Raw genomic sequence first — 20,808 nt, forward strand, 5'->3', positions numbered from 1 at the left:
TGAAGAATCATCATCTATAGCTGATGGGGAAAAAAATTGATCGTTCTCGTCCACCTCATCCTCACCAGAAATATTATCATAATCATCATCACTTTTTAATCTCCAATCCATTGGTTTGTATGCATCATATTTGGGTTTTGAATTTTTTGTAGCTGCAGTGTAAAATGTTAGTTTCCTTTTTTTCATAAGCGGAGTTTTATTCTCTTTGTCAAATTCAAATTGATCATTTTGATTGTCTCCCTCTGTATTGGACAGGAATTTTTTGTTAATATTATTATTATTATTAACAAGTTCATTTAATGGATCAGTTATGGGTTTAAATGTTTCTTCCAAACCCATAATATTCTGGGTCTTAAATTGTTTTAACTCTGAAAACTTTTTTTTCAAAGCATTTCGAGTTTTATTTAATTGTGATAAAATATTTTGGTTCATTGTGATGTAATTTGAAAATATTTAAATTCGAATAGTAAGAGTGGTTATTTCAGTCTTGGGGTTGGGAATGTACTGAGAAAAAATTTATTAATCATATATATAAAGAGGTGTGGTATTATCTGATGTAATAATCAGACCTGGTATTAATAGGTCTGATAAACAGACCTGGTTGTACGACCTGATCTGATCTGATAAACAGGCCTGGTATTAACAGGTCTGATAAACAGACCTGGTTGTACGACCTGATCTGATCTGATAAACAGACCCGGTATTAACAGGTCTGATAAATAGACCTGGTTGTACGACCTGATCTGATCTGATAAACAGACCTGGTTGTACGACCTGATCTGATCTGATAAACAGGCCTGGTATTAACAGGTCTGATAAACAGACCTGGTTGTACGACCTGATCTGATCTGATAAACAGACCCGGTATTAACAGGTCTGATAAATAGACCTGGTTGTACGACCTGATCTGATCTGATAAACAGACCTGGTTGTACGACCTGATCTGATCTGATAAACAGGCCTGGTATTAACAGGTCTGATAAATAGACCTGGTTGTACGACCTGATCTGATCTGATAAACAGACCTGGTATTAACAGGTCTGATAAATAGACCTGGTTGTACGACCTGATCTGATCTGATAAACAGACCTGGTTGTACGACCTGATCGGATCTGATAAACAGACCTGACCTGATGAAGAGAGCTTAAACTAAAATTGTGAAAAAAATATACCCAATTTCATTTCCCAATAATAAAAATTTTGAATTTTATTTAATTTAATTTATTATGATAATTTTTTTTTTTTTTTTTTTTTTTTAATTTTAAAGAATCTGAAAAATAAATGCTGAAAAAAGAACCCCAATTCCCATTTCCCAATATTAAAAAAAAAATTTGATTTTAGTTTACATTTTTTAATTTTTATTTTTATTTATATTTTAAATTTTTTAAGTTCTGAAAAATTAAAATGCTGAAAAAAAAGATCCCCAATACCCATTTCCCAATATTACAAAAGTTTATGATTTGAGTTTAAAAATTGATTATTTTATTTATTTATTTATTTTTTAAAAACTATTCGAGATTAAAATCAATATTGCCATCACCCCTTTTGATAAGGGTGTAGCATTTAGAATTAAAAAAATAAATAAGGCTATCTTCAATAGCATTATATCTATCAGGAAGATAGATCAATACATTGGCAAGTTCGAGCATTATATTTTGCCCAAACTTGCCAGCTACCCTCCTCGCTGAAAAAATGTCAAACTCCATGTTGACAGGGAGTTTGCTAAAGCTGAGCTTACCCTTAACCCTACATTCGTTAAGGGCAAGCATCAGCGGATCCTGTTCAATGTCCCTCATCAGGGCATTGAGGTCCTCCTCTGATACCCCTTCGGGTAAATTGGTGATGGTGGTGGAGTTGGTGATGGTGCCGGTGGAGCTGGTGGAGGCGGTGGAGATGGTGGCGGTGGAGCTGGTGAACATCTTCATGTTGTGGCTGGTGTTGAGCTGGTGGCTGGTGGCTGGTGGCTGGTCTTGGCGGTTGTTCTTCGCTGAATGATATTTTTCCTAGACGAGGTCCCTGATTTTATACCCGACGAGGAGAACATTTCTCCTCCTCCGACTACACAGCATGTGTGGAATGGGAGGGGATTCTAAGAAACGTCTATCGACTCATATTGTCCACTTCATGTAAAGTGAAGGTTAGGCAGGACATGGCTTGAATTGCACTCTAGTAAAAATTTGATACATAAATGCCCACAGTTAAAAGTACCAAATTTTTGGGAACAATTGTAATTATATTTTATATTTTTACCCAAATATCTTATTACTTCTAATGGAGGTTGTAAATTCCCAAAACTATCAAAGTAAAACGAGTGTGTTCCCTTCTTAAAATAGGCTACCCAATGCGTTCCTTCTGATGTCGAGTCTGCTAAATTTATTATTCCACATTCACAATGATGAGGAAATTTCGGTATTTCATCTTTCATATAAACTCCTCGAAAATGAGGAATATTTTTAAAGGCAAACTTCAATATATCAAAATTCGATAACGCTCTATTAGGTAGCTCATTTAGTAGTTTTTTTGATTGCGTTTTTGTTTGTTGGTATTATTATTTTTTGTAAATGATATACCGTAACCTTTCTTGTATGGATGTAAATACAATCCCTTGCCTAACGCTACCGATTCCATTTTTCTATTATGCCTCTGGTTTTCCTCAAGTTGTGCCTTTGCCATCTTTGCATTGTTAATAGACTTTACAATTGCAGCGCTACCTGATGCTAAACTTCCCACAGCGCTAAGGGCTGTTAAAATAGGTACCAATGGTAAAAAACCACCAATTTTAGGGACTGCTATAACCCGTGGAATTACAACATTTTTCCTACACCCCATAGAGTTAGATACTGCAGAGCGAGCCACTTTACTGCATTCAATAAGTCAAGTTTATTCTTTCGCAATTCGATTGTTGCCTTTCTGATGATTGAGGCAAGAGTTTTTTTTACAACTTTCTTTTTCTGCTGCTTTGTTCCCATCCCAAATTTTTTCTTTAGCTTCATCACGTTGCTCACAAAATATGCTGAAAGAGCCACTAATGCTGCTATTCAATGCTTTTACACGATCCCGAGCCCTATCAATTAAGATGGAATCTGCTTTATGTCGTTCACTCAAGTCCTTGCTATTTGAATATGCTATGTCGTGTTCCCGACAAGCCTCATCTAAACCATTGATCCCTCGGTCACCACGAAGTAATCGTTTCTCAAGGTTTGTGCCAGGTCCACAGTAATTGTACCCAGGTATATGAGCCTCAAAGGGTAAAGTGTTTATTAAATTATTTATGATACCAGTTCCCTGTTTCACTGTTTTCACTGTTTGATTTATGACTGATTATATTATAAAAATGTTTCCCCATTTTATATCAACCTCAATTAACGAATGATTGTCCTCGAATGAAGTACTTATCTTCAAATCATGCGTTTATTAAGACAAAATAAAAGTATCACAGTAAGAAACATTGAAGGTGGTGTGCATGGTGAAATTACTCATTCACGACACAGTTCATTGTTACCAAACACAATTAGAGCTTTAATTGTTGGACCATCCAATTGTGCAAAAACCAATGTGATGATAAGTCCTATCGAAAGTCCAAATGGCTTAAAATTTGAAAATATTTACGTATTTTCAAAGAGTTTATATCAACCAAAATATGAGTATTTGGAAAATCTTGTGAAGCCAATACGAGGAATGGGATATTACACATTTTCGTCAAATGATAGTGTTTTGTCACCAGAAGAAGCAAAAAACAATTCCATTATGATATTTGATGATGTCGCATCCGAAAAACAAGATAATATTCGAGATTATTTTTGTATGGGACGACATAGGAAGATTGATTCATTCTATTTATCTCAAACGTATACACATATTCCGAAACATTTAATTCGAGACAACGCGAATTTTATTATAATGTTCAAACAGGATGACTTAAACATGCGTCGTATATATCGAGATCATGTTAACAGCGATATGGATTATAATTCATTCATGAATATATCAAGAAGGTGTTGGGAAGATAAATTTGGATTTCTTCTAATCTCTAAGGATGATGATATGAAAACTGGACGATACAGAAAAGGATTCGATCAGTTTATTATTCTCGAATAAATAATAATATAAGTATAATGAAGTTAATAAAAAAACATACAGTTCACGATTAAGCTTCATAATGAGTACATCGCTAACAATTGCTTTAAATGGAAACACATCTGTACTAAGCGAACATTTTTTTCCTCAAATTGAGTTAAATCGTAATTATGAATGTGCTCTAATCGACTTTTATACATTCAATTCTATACCGAATGTAGATAAGGGAAATAATCTATTTCATATTGGAAACAAAGTCATAGAAATACCTATAGGCTCATATGAGTTTGAGGATATAATAAAATATATTTTTAATAAGCTCAAGGAATATGAACTTCACAATAGTGTAACAATTGAATGTAACACCAATACTTTACAAGTTCAAGTTGTTAGTAAAAAAGAGACAGTATATTTTAATCATGAACGATCAATTGGACGATTATTTGGATTTAATAAGCGTAAATTAAGACCAAATGATAATGAAATTTACGTCTCGGATAACCCTGTAAATATTTTAAAAATAAATTCTGTTAGATTGGAGTGTAACATTGTTAGTGGATCATATGTGGGGAATAAACCAAATCATTTGCTTCATGAATTTGGAATCAATGTTCCGCCTGGATATAAAATGAACATTACACCACACAACTTGATGTATTTACCTGTCAACACCAGAGAAATAAGCACACTCGAAGTACGGATAACTGATCAAAACGGATAATTAATTAATTTGCGCGGAGAAACTGTATCAATTCGTCTTCACTTACGATCAACAGAATGATTATTTATAATAAAAAGACGTTACATAGCTCCTTTGATAACATTATTACAGTTGAAGTGAAAGCATCATCATCTTCAAAATCATCATCATCAACCCGAGGTCCTTCAAATCAACGGCCGACTCTCACATTAAAAAATAAATTGATTTTAAAATCATTGGGATTTAATATTAAATAAATAATTCAAATGAATGAGATTTGTTATGTTCAAGAAAAACCCGTCAATGATGAAAGCATTGTTAAAAAAGAACTACATACTTATTATCCATATCAACAAAACTTCAAGCCAAATGATGAAGTTCGTATCACAATACAGAACCAAGATTTGTATGTCCTTCCATGTGAAAGTTTTCTCCACTTTGAGGGAACACTTAGCAAAATTATTGACACAAATACAGGAACGACTTCGACAAATGGAGTTACTGGGATGCTTAAAAATAATTGCATGGCCTATTTTCTAGATGAAATAAGATATGAGTTAAACGGGTGTGAATTGGATAGGACACGGTTTACTGGAATTACAACAACTATTAAGAACTTTCTCTCAGTCGGCCAACAATAAGGAGTTCTTTGTCGTAATGCCGGGTGAAGTGGTGGAGACAATATTCCTTCGGGAGGACATTTCAGCTTTTCTGTACCTTTAAAAATGTTGATAGGATTCGCTGAAGACTACAAGAAAGTAGTGTTAAATTGTAAACATGAGCTCGTTCTCTTGCTTACAAAAAACACTGATGATATGTATATTAAAACAGTTGATGGAAAAACACACAATATTGCTATACATAACATATGTTGGAAGATTCCCCACATCGTTCCAAGTGACAGTGCTAAAATTAAAATGTTTAATGTAGTGAAAAGTGGAGCTACTCTCCCACTCGCATTCCGGAGTTGGGATTGTTATATTAATCCAACATTGGTACAGGGAACACATCATATCTGGAATGTAAAGTTGTCTGCAAATAGGGAACGCCCACGTTTTGCTGTCATTGCATTTACGTTAAATGGACAGCTAATTACAAACAATTTGAGAAATGCAAAAGTATATCTAAATTCTGAAGTCTATCCCTATGAGGATTTGAATATTAAATATAATGAGAATCGGTTTGCCGTTTTGTACGACATGTATACAAAATTCCAAGAGAGCTACTACAATCGAGAACCATGGGCACTTCTATCACCCATCGAGTTTATAAGGAAGGCTCCTGTCGTTGTTGTTGATCTCTCATACCAGAATGAGTCTGTAAAATCACAACCGATTGATGTAAAAATGTCTACAGAGCTAAGTGTGGCGAGTGATATGAATACAAAGGTATATTGCCTTCTCATCCATGATCGACTAGTTGAATATACACCATTGAGTGGATTAGTTCAACGTATCGTCTAAAAATATTTAGAGGATAAGATCATTCAATTTTTATAATCATTGGGAGTAGACGTCCACGGAGCAATCAAAAATGATGTCATTGGAAAACAAAACTAAATCCACAACCTCTTTTACAATACATCAACTTGTAATTAGAATAAATAATTTCATGAAAATGTATAAGAATAAAATTTTCCCCGAACACGTGCAATATCTGGAGGGGAGTAGACGTCCACGGAGCAATCAAAAATGATGTCATTGGAAAACAAAACTAAATCCACAACCTCTTTTACAATACATCAACTTGTAATTAGAATAAATAATTTCATGAAAATGTATAAGAATAAAATTTTCCCCGAACACGTGCAATATCTGGAGGATTCATTAAAATATTTCCATCAGAGGATGCCTGATACACCGCTGGTTTCAAATATACATGAACAACATTTCACATCTTGCTCTTGGACGAATGATAATGTCAACAATGGTCTCGATACGTGCGCCTGTCATTTTTTTAGTGTTCGCTCTCAAAAATCATTAAAAATTATGAAAATGTATGTTAATTTAGAACATCGCTTCTGATATTTATATTTGATAAATAAAAATATAATATATAAATAAATATATATCCATTTTTTATTGGGAAAAAAGGGCTTGGGGATTTTTTTTTTCAGTATTTATTTTTCAGATTTACTCTATCACTTAAAAGACACAATTCCATACCAAAGAAGGGCACATCTTTTGGTCAATGAAAGAAAGGGTGGTGAGGGTGATCCTTCCTCGAATTTGTGAAAGGATGGGGTGGTGGTGTGTGTAAGCATGTACTATCTCACAGGGAAAATCCACGCTCGTGGTGTGCGTCATTCATATGGTTGTACTTTGGTTATTCTGTTACATGACATGTAGCCTTCTTCAATTCCACCCCCGTCCCTTTTTTAAGTGAGGGTCGTGGGTGATCGTCCAAGTGCGCTCCAGGATCGAGTAGAGCGTGGATTTTCCGTTCCAAACATGTACCCTTCTTCAATTCCACCCCCGTCCCTTTTTTAAGTGAGGGTCGTGGGTGAATGTCCAAGTGCGCTCCAGGATCGAGTAGAGCGTGGATTTTCCGTTCCAAACATGTACCCTTCTTCAATTCCACCCCCGTCCCTTTCTTAAGTGAGGATCGTGGGTGATCGTCCAAGTGCGCTCGAGGATCGAGTAGAGCGTGGGCGTGGAATTTTCCGTTAGCACCCTTCTTCCATTCCACCCCCATCCCTTTTTTAAGTGAGGATTGAGGGTCAACGTCCAAGTGTGCTCAAGGATCGAGCAGAGCGTGGATTTTCCGTTAGCACCCTTCTCCCATTCCACCCCCGTCCCTTTTTTAAGTGAGGATTGTGGGTCAACGTCCACGTGCGTGAACGGGATCGATGCGGCCCAGGATCGCTGCGGTGCGACCTTTTCAATTGCCTCCCCCGTCCCTTTCTTTAAGTGAGGGTCGTGGGAACGTACACGTGCGCTCCGGGATCGCTCGGGATCGCTCCCCTCCCTTTCGCACTCGTATCCACATCCTTGTTGGGGCGCTTGAACACTTGTTCACAAGTGTCCTTTTACATACACTGACCCTAATTAATTGCATCTTTATTACCCCCATCCATTGACAGGTTGACAGCTAACCCTCATTAATTGCATTTTTATTACTCAAAGCAATTAAATGTTTTGACAGCTAACCCATTAATTGCATTTTTATTACCCCTTTTGCCGACATCAAAGGTCCCGAAAATCCCGTTTCTACTACTTATGGGGCGTGGGGTTCCGGGGATCTTCTACACGTTTTCCTCTGGGATTCCTATCTGATTCTACTCTAAATTCCCCTACGATTCCTTGGTGATTCCGCCTGGTACGCCTTTGAAAGTCCTACCTGATTCTATTCTGAATTCCCCTACGATTACTGCCTGATTCCGTCTCAAATTCCTGTATGATTCTGTTCAGAATCCCTTCCGAAATTCCTTTCTGATTCAGGGGGGAATTCGTGCTGAAATTTACGTCAAATTCCTAGCAGGATTCCTTTATGATTCCCTTAAAATTCCTCGGGTAGTCCGAATTCAGGTTTGCTGTATGGATGGCTTGTATAAAAGATCCCTAATGATTTAAGATGGAGCCCTGTCCATTCCAACCTGATTCAGACCTGAATCCTAAAGGAATGGTACTGAAGGGTTCCAACCTGATTCAGACCTGAATCCTAAAGGAATGGTACTAAAGGGTTACATTGCAAAACACTTGTGAATACTTCAGCTGTCATTAGAGCTGTCAAAAAGTCGATTTCACTAACGAGACTATCGATTCTTTTTTTTTCGTTAAATAATATTATTCATAATCTCAATCTAATTTTGGAACCGCTGATCCGAATCCATATTAAAATAACAATTAATTGTTTGGCAGTATCCGAACACAAGTAGAATATTCATTGCCTACTTCGTTTCGGAGTTCTCTTACCGAAACCCATGAGATTTGTTTTTCTTTTTAGAAAATGACACCAGAAATCGGACAGGAAAGGAACTTTGGTACTAAAGGGTTTATAAAAATTTTTATATACATACCAGAGAACTGCATTAAGTATGATCGGTGACCGATCAGACCGAAAATATGTACATAATTATATGTACGCAGAAAAGAAGTTGCGATGAATAGAATTAACTGAAACAGATTAACTTCATTTATTTGTCATTTTATATTCTAAAAGCTAAAATTCAACAAATAGTATGCCTAAAACTCTAAGGAACACAATTTCTTCTTCATGGAATAATCGGATTGAATCAAACCAGGTTTGACCAAAATAAATGATTGTGATCGGCCTGAATGCAAGGAGCAGTCTCGATCATTCTTTGCAATTCACACAACACGTTTGAACAAAAGCAATCATTCCGCAACCGGGCAAGGGTGATCGGAACTGAATATTCGCTTCGAATGCGTTACGTCGTTTTTACTGCAGCTCAAAGTAAATCCAACCCAAGATTTTGGGTTGAGGACATTTAACTACAGATTTGATTGGATTTACTGCAGAATTTTTTTCTGTGTAGGTTATCGCCTCAACTTATACGATCCTGCCGCTAAAAAATCCTTGGAAAATGCCTAGGAAAACCGCGTCGCAAACGAAAGCCGTAGGTGAAAAAAAGTCGGGGGCGTCGTAGGAGAATCGGAGCTTCAGCTTTTTTTCGCTGCACACATAGAACTGACTACGCTTAATCATAAGGACCGCGCTCCCTACCAATAAGTTAAGCTTAACAGTGGTAGAGCGTGACCCGAGAGGTGGAGCGCGAACTAGCCCGTCCTCCTTTTCAATCAGTCGGATTCCAACATATCCGTCCCCTTTACAAACTCGCTGCAAAAGAGACGACGAAAACGAAGCGACGGCTTCGTCTACATCTGTAGTAGATGGATTTCGGGCAGACTCGGCATTGGTAAGATTGAAAACCTCTGGTACGTCTGACCTTTAGAGCGTTCGCGGTACATGAAGTGGTGACATCTTTTCGGAGCGGACTGAAAAAATATAGCACTTATATGATGATTAGTAATGGTGAGAACCAGGAATACGAAAGGACCCCATGCCGTAAACGGGGTGTTCCATCACTTCCAGGCATATGCAGGAGCCTATGGTGATGCTGATTGCCCGCCTTGTATCGCTCACCACTGAGGCACTTGCCTTGGAAATGTTCGTGTGCCATACAGTTGGTTACCACCGCGCTGAGCTTCGTCGCCGCACTGAGGCTTAGGATGGCATTTTGGCATTTTCGCATTTTCGGAGCGGATGGATTTTGATGCAGACTTGGCAACGGTAGGAGTGAGTGCCTGTGGAACGCCTGCTTTTGTTGTCGTTACATGGGACCCAGTAGTTGACGTTTCAACTCGAGCAGAGAACGAAAAAATCGGTTAGTTAGATGCGGATACTGGGCTCGAAGGTTCAGGACGAAACTGAAAACAAGAAGAAGAGTTGCTGGGATGCAGAGGTGTAAGGCAAGAATGGGCATTAGAGCTATCCCGCTGCTGGTGGCCTCGTGCCAAAAAATGTAAGCAAAGCTGCGATCTTCGGACAAAATCTGACCGCTCGAATACAGTCATTTCGAGAAACCGGGGATATAAACGTAAGGGGGGGTTTTTTCTGGGACAAAAGTCACACCCTCTGGGTGCTGAAGCCACCCTGACTTCGAAAGAATGGATGCGGCGCTCTGGGCCGCTCGGAGTTGCCGACCGTGGCGGAAAATGCCCTGAGCCGGTAGGCGTCATGTCGACGATGGCCTCCAGCGTACGATTGCGCTCTGTCAGAAACGCGTCTAACTCGTTCCAGGTTGGAATCTCGGCCTTGTTATAAATGGATTGCTCCCACATGGAAAGTGTCAGCTTGGTAAGTTTCGAGGAAACCAAGTACACAAGTAGACAGTCCCAAGCTTCGACATAAGTTCTGAACAATTTTCGTAATCCCTTTCCCAGGGTGCCCGTATCTGGTGTGAATATTGGCCTCAAATTGACTCACACGCAATGAACTTCATCAAAACAATGTCGATGGCGGTCTGATCCATTTTTGTGGTCGACTGAGTGAGCCTTGACGATGAACCTGGGCTAATATTTAAAGAACTGTCTCTGCTTGCCCAAGAGCGAAAAGCGGTAGACTTTGATTTCGGCAGAGAGGGACAATTGACGGGGCGGATTGATGGAATCGGCTGTGGTTTCTTATCGTCTTTAATGGTTTCTCAGATTTGTCTACAGACTCGAAGAAATTAGAACATAAACGAATACGCTCACACCAGAGCAGGTGGAGAGATTTGGCCAAGAGGTTAGCCTTAGTTTAATAAAATATAAAAAACTAGAAAGGAAGCTAACTTCGTCAAAAAACAATGAAGTAATACCTGCTTTCATTTAATTCATCCACAAATATTATATTTACAGTTTTAAATTCACAGATTTGCATTTTTCCTCTATATTTAACGATCGTTTGTATGGCACTTATATGATATAGTCGTCCGATTTCCATAAATTTTGACACAAACTTGTAGAATAATAAAAAATGATGAAAATCTGTTGAAAACTGAAGTTATAATTTTTAATTTATTAATTTCTCGATCACTCCTATGGAAGCTATATGATATAGTAGTTCGATTTTCATACAATTTTATACAAAACTGTAGAATTATAAAAAATATATATATCTCAAATTTGATTAAATTCTATTGTTTTTTTGTACAAATTTTCTGATTATTTCTATAGAAGCTATATGATATAGTCGTCCGATCCGGCCCGTTCCGACATATGTATATACGAGTGAAAGTATAAAGAACTAACTACAAAGTTTCATTCAGATAGCTTCAAAACTGAGAGACTAGTTTGCGTAGAAACGGACAGACGGACATAGCTTATATGGTCGGAGATGCCTCCTTTACTGCGTTGCAAACTTCTGACATATTACCCTGCAAATGTAAAAAAATAACAAAACCCCTGAAATAAATAAGAAAAAGACGGAGGAACCGACGTAGTAGTCTCTTTATCTTATATGGAAATTTATAGTAAAACTTTCCGAGTTTTGGATTTATCCCGTAATAAAAAATTAATGAATTACTAATTTAGGAAATTATTAATAGCACGTAATAAATAAGTCTCAGTTTTATTTATAACGGACCCGGAAAGGTGGAAATAAACCCTTGGCTTTTGTTCGGTAGAAAAAAGTATGTTTGTTTTACAGTCGGCGAAGCAGCGTGTATGTGCGGAACTCAAAAGAACCAAACGACAAGAACAACAACACGGCCGTGGACAAAAAACAATCGCAGTCGCACCCGTGTAGGCTTAAATTCATATTCAGGATCTATTGACGGTTATTGACCTAATTGTTAGTACCAAAAATTATCAAATGTTTAATTATTTCAACGCCGTAAGGGTGAAATTAAATGCAGTTGTTTCTTGTTCGCTAAAAAAAATCTCACTGAGTAATATGGCTGTGCACAAAAAAAGAACGCGGATGGAAAATTTTCAGGAATTTTGAGAAATTGGAATTTCTCAGCTGCCGTTTTATCAGGAAAACAACCAGGCTGATCCCGAAAACATAAGTCAAATATCTCGAAGCTAGCATGGAAACCCAATGTACTAGAGATGGTGCAAAAGGCCACCATAGCGCCATACGCATCAAAGATGCTTAGTAGCAAATAGGGTCGCTCACCCGCTCTAATGCAATGCATATCGGTGGTGAGTTCGACTTTGGTTATGGAGTCTTAGTGTGGTGGCAAGCCATGGAAAAGAAAACTTAATCAAACTTATGGAGAGAAGGCATTTGAAACTATAATCAGAATCGTCTTCATAAATATTTGTTGCATCAATTTTCCCAGATATCAAACACCAACGACAGGAAAGGGCTCAGGATCTTGATAATATATAATTATATACTGTAAAGACCCTGACCATAAACTTCTTATAAATTAATTAAAATCCCAAATTAAACAAATAATAAACCGTTCATATTTCAGAATAGATGACAAAAATGTTTTTAATCGACGTTAAAATTTGTATAATATAGTAGTAGGAAAAAAAAAACAGATTCTAGAATACAAAATATTAATATCTTAATAAATTTCCCGATCGTTATTATGGCAGCTCTATGATATAGTCACCGGTTCCGATGTATATACTACATCCGATAGGATGATGCTCATATACAAGGTTCCATTTAGATACCTAAGTGAATCCAAAATATATATACCTAATGGGATCCGAAACGACTCCTTCATTGCGTTGCCAATTTCTGATTAAGTTTATAAGACCATGCAAAGAAAAACATTTAAATTACAAACTTTAACTAGGTGTAATCCCTTAAAAGACATTACGTAAATACATAAGATCAAGTATAATATAAAAATAGTATATTTTCAAAATATTTCAATAGTTTTAACATTTATTTTTATCAAATTTTATGTATTACAATTCAAAAGTTTAATCATTATGTTAGTAATGTATCATCTAATTCTTCTTCTTTAACTGTTGCCTGGGACGCTGTGCGTTTTAAGACTTTTGTTACAACGTCATTTAACGAGTCTTTAGCACCCGAATCTAAGATATCTGAAATTTTCGTAAGAGTGGAGTCATCAGTTCGTAATCTTAAAATAGATATTAATGCAAGCTCAGAATTCGATTTCACATATCCATTCTTTTCCTTAGTGCCATTTACTAACATAGGTACCAGACACTTCAAAACATCGAGATTAAATTGGTAGGTTATTAAACTTTTGGAAAGATAAGTACAACTTTTCGGGACCAATTGTTTGACATCATTACTGCTATGATTCATAGCTCTTGCTAGTGCAACTATCACATTAATTGGAGGTTTATAATCATTAACTATAAAATACTCCACATAGTAGGTGGCAGCTCTGATAGCATTGCAAGCAATCAGCACTTTGTCTGATAAAATATTGGCCAGAACATATAAAGTTACTTTTTCTTTTAGGTTTGTCGTAAGCACTTCATTGGGGCATTCTTTTAAAGCAACGAACAAAACTACAGTATATCCATGTTTAACTAATATATCATCTGTATTATCAGGTAGTATTAAAGTATTAAATAAATTATCCACTTGCACTGCCGTTATGTACTTTAACATGGCTCCCAGGCATCCAGCAACACATTTTCGAGTGACGTCTTCTTGATGACCGATCATACTTAATAAGGTAAAATAAATCTGTTTTTTTATCGGCTCAGTCATTTTATCTCCAAAAGGACTCAGAATACTTCGAAGAGCATGTAACATTGTTTCTCTAATAGAGGAATCATCTGAATTTTTTATGCCATTATGAATTTCATTAAATAATGGATCTGCTCTTGAGTGAATCGCAACTAACTCTGAGATTGCTTTTCCAGCTTTCATTCTTACGTTTCTGTTTTGATCATGCAGCGCTTTCAGAAAAGTGGTCTGGAGCTGTGGTAAAAATTGTTTTAATATAACTCCAACTTTATTAAGCAATATGGCCAATGTTTCTAATACAGCTGCTTTAACTGCAGCATTAAAACGGTCCCCTAATATTCTTATTAGCGGGCCAGTTATATGCACGACAGAGGGTTGAAGAGATTGTGCATTAGTTAGAAAAATTACTTCACCTAAACCTTGTGCTGCGTTTTCTTTTTCCTCTGGCAAACCATTTAAAATAGCTTCTCGGAAAACCGGCAAAAGAGGAGTAATTCCCTTAGGCAAACAGAAACCTGGTAGCTCTGGGCCTTTTAACTCACTAGCTGCAAACCTCACTGCCTGACGAACATCAGATACGTGATTAATTTGTTGTACTGAATTTAGACCTTTAATAACAGCGTTAAGAGCTTCCCATGACTTCTGTAATATATCCTTATCGTTGTCAACCATTAATCTAACTAAGCATCGTAACAGTTGCGGGATGTATTGTGAGTAATTTCCTTGCGAGTGAATACAAAATGCAGACAGCAAACCTGCTGATGATTTCCGTGTGCAAAGCTCATTCGAATTTGCAGAAATAAGTAATATATCCATAATTGTTCTAATACCAGTTTCATCCGTAACCGATAATATGACAGTTTGGCAATAATCAATCTCTTGCTGCTCATGTGGGGATCCATAAGACTCTGATAATGCTTCTAATAGAGCAGCTAATATTTTAGGCAAGTACTTGGTTAATGCGTCACCCGCAACAGATACCAGAATAGATAATGCTTTTGTATTAACAGGTTTGGAAGTTAACTGTGGTACAAGATATGGTAGTACTACCCTTGATTTAATGGACATTACCTGTCTCAGACCATCTAATGTATTCTCGGCAACTAAGGGGTCCGGGTCGGACAGGCCTTCTAACATATACGGCAGAATGTCATCTAATGCACGTGAGCCAACTGTACTATGCAAGGATTCAAATGTTTTTGCGGCAGCTTCTCTAACTTCTGGTAAGGGGTCGCACAAGGCCTTGCGTACTGTAGGAACCAAACTATTCACAAATGTGAAAACCATTTCTTTTGATGTAGATCCCATTATTTCCGATAAGCCTATACATACCCCTTGTCGTTGATCTGGGTGATCAGAGTTTAATCCATTTTCAAGAATAGGAATAATTTCGGGTAAAACTCTTTCACCTAGTTTTCGAACTAAATCGCCCAATGTTCGTGCGGCCACTTGTCTTTTGTCAAAGCTGGTACTTGCCAAACATCCCAAAAGTAAACCAAACAATGTGGGAAGAATTTCGCGCAGTGTTCTTGGAGTATTTGTCACAACTACCTTCCATACATGTAGCGCAGCTTGTCGGACCATTAACGAAACGTCACTACGACCCATGTAAAGTCCGGATAATACCCGGTTCCTACGTTCATCGCCTAAAAATCGAATAATAGCAGTGTGTGAATGTTCAGTTCCGAAATTATCGTCTTCGCTTGCTGTTTCTGTAGTCATCTTTCCAGATACTCCTGAAATACGATATAACAAATCTCCTAGTAATTGCACTGAGCTATATCTGATGCGCCAATTATCATCAAATAATCCTTTTTCAAGTTCAGGAAGTAAAAGGGCCACTGCTGTCTCAGCATATAAGTTAACAATTCGCTGACCAGCCTTTAGTGCTGTTTCCCTCACATATTCGCTTTCGTCTGCTAATGCTTTTAAAATTGGATTTATAATTTGACCGATATATGGCGTAAATTCTTCTGGAAAAGCTCCTGGCATGTATATAAACATCATTATATATCCATCTTTTACGTGTGGAGCAATATCGATTCTTTCAGCAGTCGTAATAATTTCCGGCATAAGTTTATGCATTTTCTCGACTCCAAGTCCTCCAACTACCTCAGAAAGGCCTTGTGCTGCTCCACTGCGATCCACACTGCTTGACTCTGAAGTTAAAGTTTCCATTAGCCATGGCAATAAATTTTCAAATGAACCTTCGCCCAAACCCTTAACCATTGCTCCAAGTGCACGAGCAGATACAGCTCTCACTTCAGGCACTGGGTCTAATAAAGATGATTTTAGACCAGGAATTATACTAGGTAGGTACGGTGCTAAATCTTTTTGGTCTGTTAGTGAATACATATTTCCTATAATTTGTGCAGCCATTTTTCTAGTTTCTGTAGAACGGTCCATAAAAGCACGTTGCACCACTGGCATGATAAGGGCTAAGGAAGGAGCGTCAATAAAGTGAACGAATTTAGTTTTCAGTAAGCTTTGCAAGCAAGTAGATGTATTATTAGAGGGATCTTCTAATGCATCCAAGAGCACAGGAACAATGGCCTGGATCTCGGGATTTTTAATAACAGACCCGATTACTTTAAGAGCTTCCGCGCCAGATTCCTGTACTTTTGTGTGGGAGTCTCCCAACACTTCTATTAATTTTGGAACTATACTAGGTAAACAAGATGATAGTTGTTTTGGTGCACAAAATGCCATAGCTCCTAACAATTCAACAGATGCCGTTTTCGTTCTCCAGGAATCTTCATCAAGGGCTTCTAAAAGTGACGGAAGTACTAGTTTAACTCCATGTGCGGACAATTTACCCATAACAACTTTGGCTGTATCATCCGCTGCTTGTCTAACATATTGTGATGAATCCCCAAAGCACTGAAGAAGGTGTGGTAATACATGAACTATATACGGCTCGAACAAACGACCTAGTGTAGTACATAATACCTCAAAGGCAAATAAAGCTCCCTCGCGTGACTTATAATTTTTTTTTTCTTGTATGTAAGTTGTCAGCTTGGACATTATATCAAGTTGTTTTAAGGACAAAATTCCAAGACCTTTAACTATTCCAGCAATGCCATACGCAGCTCCACGCCTTTCACCGTATTTATCAGATTTGGCCAAAGAATGTAAAAGTTTTTTTATCATGGCAGGGGCTTCATCTTTTACAGAAGACATAAGATGCGGTAAACAATTTGATACAGCTTCCTGGACTTGTTGGGATGGCGTTGATAGTGCTGTTAAAAGTCTCTTTACTATAGGATCAATTCTTTTGTCGTTCTTTTCTAAATGTCGAGCCAACGAACCCATTAATATAACAACTGCCTGCCGAATGTTGTCATAACTTTGAGATTTCGGCGCTTTATCAAGGAAATCTTCAAAAACTGGCAATAAGTATACTATTATCCTGTTACCGTGTATATCAACGATTTGTAATGCGGCTGCTAGCATTTCTTTGTGAACGACATCCTTCCGGTCTCCAAGTCCCTGGGACACCATAAAATTCATTATATCATTAATATCTTCAATACATAAAATAGGCGCGAGTGTAGAGAAAGCAATAGCCACACCTCTTCGTGGTTTCCACTGATCCGTAGAGGGTTCGATTTCACGGTTGAATTTATCTAATACAGGTGGTATAAGGGTTAACATTTCATTGTAAATAGCAAACAATGTTTTTATTGCGCATTTCGTTAAAATTTCATCACCAGATATGAGTGGCATAAGGGATTCTGAAGCTGATTTTTGTATACACTGTTCTGGGTGTTTAATATCATAAATAACATCACTAAATTTTGGTGAAGATAATTTTGCCTTATTCCAGATATCGATGGCAAGATCCCTATTTGCTTCAGCTGAATCAAATTTTGCTATCCAGAATCTATTTGTAATTTCTTGTTTAAGACTATCATCAATTTGTATATGTCTTTTTATTGGTTCTACCATTATTTCTAATGCTTGTAATGCAAGATTTCTGACAGGATCTACGTTATATTGCAAGACTTCTAAAAATATACTTATAATTTGGTTATATGTCTCAACACAAAAAGCATCTTCATATGAATATCTTGCAACGTCTATAACAGCAGATGCGGTTTGTTCTCTCAGTTTTGCATTGTTTTTAAATAGATATAGCAAAATTTCAAACATGCCCAATCTAGGCATAAATTTCGGGTTACAATTAGTTACAGCACTTTCCACGGTATGTGAAGCTATTATTTGAATGCATTTCGAAATAAGTTCAGTATTTGAATCAATGTTCAAAAACAATATTGCCCGCTTTATAAATTCAAATGCATACGAAAATGATGGCGAGTCCAAAAGACTGGATTTCACATAATTGTCAAGATCAAGAATAATATCTGGGATAGCGTTATGTAAATTTAATTCTTCATATTCCTCTCCTAATAGACATGACGGATTCTGAAGTTTTATTGTGGCTAGCGCAATAGTACGACCAAGCTTTGGGTGCAGTTTAAAGCACATAGTATGCAGAAATAAATATAGATCTGTAAGGAGCTTTGCACTTAAAGGGCTTTTCGAAGCTTTTAAAATATCATTTAACAAAGTATAAAAATGTAGTGCGAGCTGTTTACCATTTCCATTACATGATGATTTAAGCAAGTGTATTTTTGAAATCAGTTTTTCATGTAATTGGCTTAAGCGCAATCTTATGCGTAGCTCCTTTTCTGCTTGATTTTTTATTTGTTCCTCTTGTTTTTGAGTAAGTTTGATAGTTTTTGATTTTCCTTCCTTCTGCCTTTTCTCATCAATTTCACGTCGCAGTTGGATCTCTTCCAATTGTTCTTTGTAGCTATATACTTTGTTTTCTCGTTTAATACGAACAGTATCATACTGTGAGTCTATGTGAGGAATTACGCTCTTATCATATAACTCGCCTTCAGGAGTCAAATATGTTAAGTATTCCTCATTGGAAGCGTCATAATGTTTTGAATTACATAGATAGTTTTTTAAATGCAGAACTACTAAGGGAATTATTACACTGGGAGAAATACGAACAAGTGCTGATATGGTATTTTCGTATGACGCCGAAGGTTTAAAATTTTCGATATATTTATCAAGGATATATATTTTTTTTTCTAATATGAAGTCTTGAGGACATATTTTAAAGTTCTGTTCGATTGTGTTTTCCCATAAATGCTGATTATTTAACACGATTGCAGGATGATTTGAAATAAGTAATAGATCTTCAGCAACTGCAATAGATTCATGATGCTTAATTTGCGTTAAACTTGTTAAAACTTGTAAAGCATCAACATATGCTTGCGTCGGTGTTCCGAATTGATCGATCGAAATATCACCATCATTTTGAATGGTGATCGAATTAATTCGTTTATCAAATTCAGATAAAGCTAACTTTATGAACTCTACTCCTTTTGAACTATTTATTATCTGTCGAATCTCCAACATTGTAAATGTTCTAACCTTCAAAGAATTATTGCACAAGTTATAAATTAGAGCACGAATTAAGGGACACAAGTCTCCTTTAATTTTTTCAGAATAGGAATTTAGCAATATTTTACTCATCAATGATAAATTACACAGTGTCTCAATTGAAGCTGTTGCAATAAATTTTTCGTTAAAGAAGTATTTTTTGTTCATATCAAAAACTGTAGACCAAAAAAAAAATTCGCTTTCGTTTGGCTCTTCCAATATAAGCAGTATACAGGCAATGCAGGCTGCTTCAGACAAGTTACTAAACTGAGATGAATTTTGTAATGCTTTAGTATATAAAGATATTAGATCTGGTACTATACAGCTAGGGTTGGCCATCTTTGTATTTTTTACCGACAGCAGAAACCATTCAAGATAACTTTGCCTTATTTGATTTGAGTGTTTTTGCTTGATACCACTTTTAAAAATGTTTATAATGACAATAGGTAATTCGTTTCTGAACTTTTGAGTCCACAAGGCAAACATTTCCAAAATGCAGCAAATAACTTTATCCTGGGTCTCAACTTCCAGGGCTTTCCGAAACAAGGTCACAGCTTGATTTAAAATATGGGGCAAATTATTCTGGTCTATGTTGTTGAAGCTCAAAAAGCCAGCACCCTGAAAAAAAAACAAATAAATATATGTATATTAAATTTAAAATTTGTGATTGGGCAAATAGGTATTAAATATATGTACATGTTTTCCTATAGTATGCACACTTTTAAAACTTAGATTGTTAGTATTGCGATTCGAAAAGTTAGGTTAAAGTGTTAGTTAGCCACACAGGCATAGGCAGAGAATTTTCATACTCGTTTAATTTGCATTTTTAAGTTTTGACATTTGCTGCATCCAGAATGTAACATAAATATTCGTTGCTAAAAATGTAAAAACTGATCATGTCATGGACTTAATTATCCTTTACTTATTAATAGAAAGAACAATTTGCCGTTAAATTTGTTCAGGTCATGCTAAGCTGATATGAAGTTTGCAGGGCAACTCCTGGAAGTTTTTATTATTATCCTTTAACAACAAAAAATTTTCCTGCTTAGTTGATAGTTAGTTAGCTGGACAACGCAAAAAATTCTTCATACTTCCAAAATCTTTTTTAGCTGAACAAAAATTAAAGTGTTCAAGAGTTTTCCTGCTAACTTTGTTAAAACAACAGCTTATAAGTTTTGAGCTCCTCTCCGCTCTGTTTAATCAAACAACCAAATTTGTTTTTTTAGCAGCTGACCAAGCTTATTTAAAGGAATCATGCCGTGGTTACTCTGGGTGATTAAAATTATATATAAATCTGAACTTTTTATCATAAATTATTTTTTATTTATGTTTATTTTTGAGATTTAATTGTGGTCACGATTGAGGCAAACCGAGTAAATCCAAAAGTATTTAAATCTGTATGTGATAAGACTTTTTAATCATACACAGAAAAAATT

The 20,808-nt window shown here is 36.5% G+C and overlaps 1 protein-coding gene across 1 annotated transcript in view; it reads right to left on the reverse strand.

Annotated features, from left to right (window-relative positions):
- Positions 1-13,100: 13,100 nt before the first annotated feature.
- Positions 13,101-20,808, reverse strand: part of LOC110188919 (lethal (3) 80Fj) — a 70,934-nt gene continuing 63,226 nt past the window's right edge. Inside the window, exon 4 of the mRNA XM_020958841.2 lies at positions 13,101-19,990. Coding sequence (XP_020814500.2) covers positions 13,175-19,990 — 6,816 coding nt within the window. The 3' untranslated portion in view covers positions 13,101-13,174. The remainder of the gene's footprint in view (positions 19,991-20,808) is intronic.

This window comes from Drosophila serrata, unplaced genomic scaffold (assembly GCF_035046125.1).
Source record: "Drosophila serrata isolate PLE 108 unplaced genomic scaffold, ASM3504612v1 contig_134, whole genome shotgun sequence".
In the NCBI taxonomy this organism is placed as follows: Eukaryota; Metazoa; Arthropoda; class Insecta; order Diptera; family Drosophilidae; genus Drosophila; species Drosophila serrata.